The sequence below is a fragment of the Triticum dicoccoides genome, chromosome 5B (assembly GCF_002162155.2).
Source record: "Triticum dicoccoides isolate Atlit2015 ecotype Zavitan chromosome 5B, WEW_v2.0, whole genome shotgun sequence".
Lineage (NCBI taxonomy): Eukaryota > Viridiplantae > Streptophyta > Magnoliopsida > Poales > Poaceae > Triticum > Triticum dicoccoides.
The window spans coordinates 624592507-624600659 of NC_041389.1; the positions used below are offsets into that span (position 1 = coordinate 624592507).

The 8153-nt window shown below is 43.5% G+C and overlaps 1 protein-coding gene across 2 annotated transcripts; it reads left to right on the forward strand.

Moving 5' to 3' along the window:
- On the forward strand, nucleotides 1–6638 carry LOC119312147 (casein kinase 1-like protein HD16). Of its 2 annotated transcripts, none has more exons than XM_037587886.1 (17): nucleotides 1–74; nucleotides 757–1226; nucleotides 2070–2195; nucleotides 2279–2352; nucleotides 2433–2502; nucleotides 2588–2643; nucleotides 2722–2793; nucleotides 2902–2996; nucleotides 3175–3241; nucleotides 3325–3454; nucleotides 3543–3758; nucleotides 3855–3985; nucleotides 4506–4680; nucleotides 4765–4855; nucleotides 5416–5573; nucleotides 5993–6181; nucleotides 6295–6638. In XM_037587886.1, the coding sequence occupies exons 2-17, from the start codon at nucleotides 810–812 to the stop codon at nucleotides 6352–6354; spliced, it is 2127 nt and encodes a 708-aa protein (XP_037443783.1). In that variant the 5' UTR covers nucleotides 1–74; nucleotides 757–809; the 3' UTR covers nucleotides 6355–6638. The 2 variants fall into 2 exon arrangements, with proteins under 2 accessions (XP_037443783.1, XP_037443782.1); XM_037587885.1 differs by having other exon boundaries at nucleotides 765–1226.
- The last annotated feature ends 1515 nt before the right edge of the window (nucleotides 6639–8153 follow it).

Genomic DNA, 8153 nt, shown 5'->3' on the forward strand with positions numbered 1-8153 from the left:
CCGAGGCGCCGCCGCCGGCGCATCCGCATCCGCATCCGCCGAGCCCCCGTCCGTCCGTCGCCGGCGTCCCCGATGTAAGCCTCCCGTCGCCCCCTCCCCCATTTCGCACGGTTTTTTTTGTTTTCCAATCGGCGGCGGCGGCCGGCGCCGTTCCTCGCGATCGGGCCGCGCGGCGGGCTCCCGGGCGCGATCCGATGGGGTCGCTCATGCCCGATGCGTGCTCCGGCGGCCGATTCGCGGCAGGCTTTTTTTTCTTCTTAGGCTCGGGGTTGGGACGACGCGTACGGCGCGCGCTGTTTGTTGGATTTAGGAGCGATGCGTGGTCCGCGTGGGATTGGCGGCCCGCGGCTCCCCCGGCCGCGATTTGGGGCCCGATTGGCCGCAGCCCCGCGGCAAAGGCGGGATTTTTCTCCGCCGTGGGCGGAGATCCCCTTGTGGGGGAGGAGGCATCGGGCGATGGAGATGCCTGCCCGGCTCCCCTTTTGCGGCTGCGGTGGCATTCGATTTCGGCTAGAGGGCTGCGGTGCTAGGAACGCAGGCCATCTCTTTAGGACTGCCTCAAGGCCCCCCGGCGTTGATCCCTCCCCAGATTTTTGTCTGTCTATCTCGTCTAGGCTGCTCATGTTTGGTTTGCATAGGCATGGTGAAGGAACGAGTTCTGAGCTGAGATTTTTATCTGTGTATGTATGGGTGCCTGTTGCTGTTTCCTTTTTACATGTATTCATTGTTTGTGTTTGATTTCTTGTGCATGGGGAGATTGCCAGGAGCGCCGAGGGGTGTAACGGCACGCCGGGTTGCATGGACGGATAATGCCAGAGCTGCGAAGTGGTGTTCGGAGAGCTCGTCTGAGGTCCAGCAGGCTTGAAGACGTCCAGGCTGCAGATCAGGTAGCCACTCCCGTGTTGCCAGCTCCCCGGGGGAGGGGTGGGAGGCGTGGTGGTGGTGCTGCGGCTGGCAGAGGCAACAAGAAAGCAGCTGCCGCGGGAAGGGGAAGGCCGGCTCCAAAGGCTAGAGGAAAGAGGGTCGAGGCTATTGATCTGACTGACCAGCCTTTCGAGGACATCCCTGAAGCTATCGTTGGAGAGGCAGTTGCAGTCACCGCCCAGCAGGACCTTGCTTTGAACAAGGTAGCTGACAGGGCCGCCAACTTCAAAATGGAAGGTGCAAGTGGTGACAGACTTGCTGCGGCGGAAGATGAAGCCACGACGACGCCAGTGCCTGAGAGGGTATGACCTCCTGCTTTCCTGTGCACTTGTTTACGTCGACTATCCTATTTCTATACTGATTGCGCAATTATTTCTTTCCGTTCCTTTATGTTTGCCATGTTATTTGCTCATGCTGTTAACTTCGTTTGGTAATACTTTTACCATCATGTGGAAATGCATTGTTCTTTTGCTGTATCATTTATACCTATCTATCTCTCCTTTCGCAACAAGTGCGTCCTTCTAGAAAATTGCTCATGATGTAATAAGTAATAATCGATTGTTGTTCATCTAAAGAATGAACACGAAAAGCTAAGCATGTGCATCACAGATCGTGTTTATACTTCCATGAGAGTAGTCAAGACTGAGTGGTTTTATTATGGTAGTTTTGTTTTGTAGCAGAAAGCAAACATCTAATAAGATATTGAAATATAGACCACATGGACTTGAAAAGAAGAAACTAATTTCACATCCCTCTGTTCAAACAACATAAATACAGAAGTATTGTTGTTTTGGCTGCAAACCCAATCAATTTTCGTACTCTCTCTCTCTCTCTCTCTCTCTCTCTCTGGCAAAAACACTGCATGTTTGTCTTCCGCTGGGCATTGCTAATTATAGCAGAGTAACACACATTTCCTGAGTTCCCTAATTTGACGACTTCGCTGTGAATAGTACATATATATAGGATTGGTTTCCTTTTCACATAAAGCTTCAAGATAAAAATATGTTTCTCATTTTCTGTAGTGCTGTTTTATTTGCTCTCGTGGTGATAGTATTACTGATCCACCAATACAGTTTTGCATAGTAGAGTTCTGTTTACATGATATAAGCTCCTAAAAATCTGAATGTTATATCTAATTATTGCAGGTTCAAGTTGGTGGCTCTCCAGAATATATAACTGATAGGAAGTTGGGCAAAGGTGGATTTGGCCAGGTCTATGTTGGCAGAAGAATAACTGGTGGGGCATCTCGTACGGGTCCAGATGCATATGAGGTTTCTTTTCTCACCTGCCTCAGCTGGACACTAGAGTCTGCTTCGTGATCTAGTTGAATCTTATATGGATTAATATGCTGTAGGTTGCACTCAAACTCGAACATCGGAGAAGCAAAGGATGTAGTTATGGCCCCCCGTTTGAGTGGCAGGTTTATCAGTAAGAACTATACACAATCAGCCCTTTTTACATTTATGTTATTTTCTGTGGAGCATGGCATGCTAAACTTTCTGTGACAGGTCTCTCAATGGTTGTTATGGCATACCATCAGTCCACTACAAGGGTCGCCAGGGAGACTACTACATTCTCGTGAGTTCAACTATAGTTATGCACTACATACTGCCTCTTAATACGATCTTTCATAGTCAATTCAACCTGCATTTCAAAATTTCAGGTAATGGATATGCTTGGTCCTAGCCTCTGGGATGTTTGGAATTCAATGGGACAGGCGTGAGTATTTTACCAATCTTTTCACCTTGTCGGCATGTTTTTATTACACCTTGCTGAAAGCACCAATATCCCAAACAGGATGTCTTCTCATATGGTTGCTTGCATTGCCGTTGAGTCCATATCAATCCTTGAGAAGCTTCATTCCAAAGGGTAATTTTCTAAAGCCATGTGTCTCTGTCAATGATCCTGGAGTCTATGGACATCATTCTCCTATTCTTTGTTGGTATTAACACTTCCTCTGCTTCCTATTATTGTCAGCTTTGTCCATGGAGATGTAAAGCCAGAAAACTTTTTGCTTGGTCAACCTGGATCACCTGATGAGAAGAAGCTTTTCCTAATTGATCTTGGTTTAGGTATGTTCTTGTTTAAGACAGTTTCATCTTTATATGTAGATATCCAGTTTCATATTTTCAGTGAACTGTGGCCTTCAGTCATAAGAATCGCTACATAATAGGATGTTGATGGTTTGACACATTTTATGCGCCACTATAACCTTTTTCACGTGGTTCTGTTAATATCTAAATTATGCAGCATCCAAGTGGAAAAAAGCATCATCCAGTCAGCATGTTGAATATGACCAGAGGCCAGACATCTTTAGGTTGGTTCTATACTATATTCTTTATGTGCAAAACTAAAAATTATTCACCTATTAACTGACCTATTTCCTTTTGTGATTTCCAGGGGAACAATTAGATATGCTAGTGTCCATGCTCATTTAGGCCGTACAGGCAGTAGAAGGGATGATTTGGAGTCACTAGCGTACACCCTTATTTTTTTAATAAGAGGAAGATTACCTTGGCAAGGCTTTCAGGTAGCCTTAGATGCGCTCATAAGAGTTTGACTAATAATTTACTGTTTGCTCTTGAACCCATTTTAATGTTAACTGCTTATTAATGCAGGGAGACAACAAGAGCTTTCTTGTTTGTAAGAAGAAGATGGCTACCTCTGCGGATGTTCTGAGTTGCTTCTGTCCACCTCCATTCAAACATTTTCTTGAGATGGTCACTAATATGAAATTTGATGAAGAGCCAAATTATGCAAAACTTATTTCTCTCTTTGATAGTCTGATTGAAGTGCCTGCTTCAAGACCCATCAGAATTGATGGTGCTCTAAAGGTTTGTTCTGCTGTACCCAGTCTGTACCTATGATCCGTCGTTTAAATTTCCTTTTTTGTATTAAAATTGATCATGCATCTGTTTTATGTATTGTAGGTTGGGCAGAAACGTGGAAGAATGGTTGTAAATCTTGAAGAAGAGGAACAGCCTAAGAAGAAAGTTCGGTTGGGGAGCCCAGCAACTCAATGGATTTCGGTTTATAATGCTAGGCGGCCCATGAAGCAGCGGTAATTGTCTTAAAATATGAATTTAGTGCAGAGTTCTTCATTCTTATGTCTGCTTGCCCAGACATTGTTTCTTCTATGAATTCTCATTTCCTTGCCCTTGAAAAATTGGCCTGTTCTAGTGATTCAGGTGCCATTTAAACTGACATAAGTTGTCTCTTGCACACATTATTGGCCAAACTTAGCCTAGTACACCCTCCCCTCTCTCTTCCTGACACATAGTCAGCAGTCAACTGTGTTGTGGTGATTCATGTTGAACATGCGATTGTTCTTAGGGTGAACTCACACTTTGAAGTGTCATTTACCTTGTAAAAGCTGCGATTTGAACACTATTATTGATTTTTGTAACTGAACCATTCATGGTAGCTCTAGTGATGGAAGGGGCTTGGTTTGTGCTTATTATGATTTAAGCTTGTGAAGCTCCTGTTTGGTTACTCTCGCTTTCTTGAGCCTGAGATATTTATCGGTCAATTATTTATCATCCTTCGTAAATTGATGTATTGGTTATTTGTCCTTTTTACAGATACCACTACAATGTAGCTGATTCAAGGTTGCACCAGCATATAGAAAAAGGCAATGAAGATGGCTTGTACATTAGTTGCGTAGCTTCTTCAGCAAATTTTTGGGCTCTCATAATGGACGCTGGGACCGGGTTTGGTTCTCAAGTTTATGAGCTTTCACAAATTTTCCTGCACAAGGTGCGCCATGGTCTCTGTCCTCGCTAGTTGGAATTTTGATAATCCACAATCTTGATGCTATATTGTTTATGACTTTTTGTATAGGATTGGATTATGGAGCAATGGGAAAAGAACTTCTATATAACAGCAATAGCTGGAGCAACCAATGGAAGCTCATTGGTTGTGATGTCCAAAGGTTTGTAACTTACCTGTTCTTTCTTGACAACTACTCATTTGTTGAAACTGCTCCCTTTGGTGAAGATCGCACGTTTGGCAGAGAACTGCTATACGTATAACACGAACTAGTATGCTGTTACTGATGTATCACATAAATGTTTGAGCACATAACTTGTGATCAGAGTGAGGAAAATTACTATATTAGATCATCTGTACCAAATTTATACCTGATTTTGTCGTATGTGCATTCGTTCCCTTTTAAAAATGAGCAGTTATCTGGAAACTAACATTTAGCAGAACCTCCAAGCCACCAAAGTTATGATAGAGGTCATCAGAATTGGTGAGTGGAGGTTGCCACAGCGTTGTTGGTACAGGATACATCAGTCTGTCCTTGGTCACTGTTCTGATAAACTAGCGCTGAGCAAACATTGTTACTAGTTTTCTGTTTTTAATATTTACATACGAAGTTAAACGAATTATCAGCATCTGTCTACTGTCTAGATCCTTGATGTTTTGTATAGCCCGCTGTTCCCTTTTCCGTGATTTATACATGTAATCTGATCTTCGATATCATTACAGGAACTCCGTACACACAGCAGTCATACAAAGTCAGTGAATCTTTTCCTTATAAGTGGATTAATAAAAAGTGGAAAGAAGGTTTTCATGTAACATCCATGGGTACTGCTGGGAACCGTTGGGGAGTTGTCATGTCGAGGAATGCGGGCTACTCTGACCAGGTCAAAACACATGCTGCACTTCTTTGTGATAAATTATTAGAAAATATAATTTTCATGAATTTGGTGGTCCCTCACGTATATAATTTCTCATGTGTTTAAACATACATTTGACACATATGTCTGCTTTTCAGTTCTGTAGATCTCTGCAAGCTAAACTCTTTTGAAAATTTAGATAGTTCACATCTGAAACCAGCAATTTGAGCATTGCATGTAAAATATCTACTTGTGAAAGCATATGCTGCTCTTCAAGGTTGGCTTCAGTTAACCTTGGAGAACTGGGTTCTGTACCGTTTTGATGAGTAATTATGTAGAGTTGTGCCAAGTCTGAATTTTCTTACATATAGGTCATAAGGTGTGGTCAGTGTGTTGTTGCCACATGACCGACCAGTGATGAAACTGAATCTGTTTGCAACCTGCAGGTTGTAGAGTTGGATTTTCTGTATCCAAGTGAAGGACTCCATCGGCGATGGGAGAGTGGTTACAGAATAACTTCATCGGCAGGCACACCTGACCAAGCTGCTTTTATCCTGAGCATACCAAAGAGGAAGCCACTGGACGAGACCCAGGAAACCCTTCGAACTTCTGCCTTCCCCAGTAACCACGTGAAGGTACCACGTGCATTTTTATCCTCCAAACTACAAGGGCGTATGAAATCACATGTCACATGTGTTGATTATTAGTGCCTTTACTGAACCCAACCTTGGTAACCGAAATTTTTCAGGAGAAGTGGGCAAAGAACCTGTACATCGCCTCGATCTGCTACGGGCGAACCGCGTGTTGACGGCGTACTTGAGCTCGATGGCGCGAAATCACCTGAGTTTTACCACTGGAGCCAGAAGAGAGAGTTCGAGACGGAACAAACTCCGCGTCAACCTTATTATCTAGGTTTCGAGCGCAATTGGCTGGGCACTGGCACTGGCCCGGCCTCTTTTGGTTGGCGGCACGCTATTCTAATTGTAAAGAATCTCGCGAAGATCCTCGGTGTTGTTGTATCAGTCCTCATCGGATGGATATGAACCTGTTGATAAGCGAAGGTCATATTATTGGCAGATTTGCTGTTGCTCATTTTCGCAGCTCTCCTGTTGCAATATCCTGTGCGAGGAAGCTGCAGTGGTTGCTGTCAGTCCATGATGCAACTTTTGCTAACTGACTCCAAAAGGTTTGGCACTCAGCACACCTGGATCATGATTGAGTTGCTGTCAATCCATGATGCAACCCTTTGGTAACCGACTCCAAAAGGTTTTGGTACACAGCACACCTGGACGTAACCTAAGTTGAGTTTTATATAGTGCCATGCCCATGCGCCTGAAATGGGATTAGTGGGTGGTCTGTTACAGAGCCTATGTAGGGTTCGCCGTGCTATCCTTAGACATTTTGACCTGTACATCCTTTCAACTACTCCCTCCGTCCGGAAATACTTGTCATCAAAATGAATAAAAGGGGATGTATCTAGATGTATATTAGTTCTAGATACATCCATTTTGATGACAAGTATTTTTGGAGGGAGGGAGTAGTAGAATGGAGATGCCGCTGATTTGGTACAGCTCCAGAAATGAATAAAAGGGATGTATCTTAGATGTATATTAGTTTTAGATATATTCATTTTTTATTCATTTTGATGATAAGTATTTTCAGACGGAGGGAGTAGTAGAATGGAGATGCTGCCGATTTGGTACAGCTCCAGAATCAGAATCACGGCCAAAATATCCAATCTGACCCTTTTGAGAAGTTCTTGTTAGAGACCCAGAGTCTAGCTACTGACTCATAGTTGGCGCCCACTGCCTTTTTGAATTAACTTTGCACAACCTGCGGAGGAAAGCAGAGGAAACCACACAATCAAAGAATAAATGGGTGATGTTTTCATCACAGGCACAAAAGAGACATTCTCTACCTTTGTCTCTACGTCTTCTGAGCAATTGTTTTTAGTCATTAATTTATTATGTCCTAGCAGCCAGAGAAAAATATGAATCCTGGGAGGGACAGACAGCTTCCAAACTGCAGGAATGTAAACTAGACAGCTTCCAAACCGCAGGAATGTAAACTGGTTGCACACTTCGGAAATTAATAAACTGAATAGAGAGCGCTAGTAGAATAAACACCATTATTCTCCAATCGCCAGGCCAAGGCATCTGAATCACCAGAGAAAGTAATGCTCTTACCTATTTCTACCAATTCATACAACTTCTCCATCACCTGGGCAGTAAAGGACTTTCAAAAGGTATTTTTAAGGTTGTTCCCATCCCACACAGTTTTGATACTAACATTCTTCTCCATGCAAATGAGGTAAAGATACCAGTATTGCACATCAAGGGGAGCTGTACCAAATCTACCAATCCAAGTATCTTCCCAAAACCTAATTTTAATCCCATCCCCCACCATCCATCTATAACCAAATTTGATGGCTTTGATTAGATGTGACCCCTTTCCAGAAGGTGGAAGCATTGGTGGAGGAGCTCATGAAAATGTTTGGGGAGGTATTTGAGTATTTGCCATCAATTACTTGTTTCCGGAGTCCCCCCCCCCCCTGATATATCTCTTAATCCAGGAGCCTAGGAGACTCATATTCACTTCTTTAAGGTT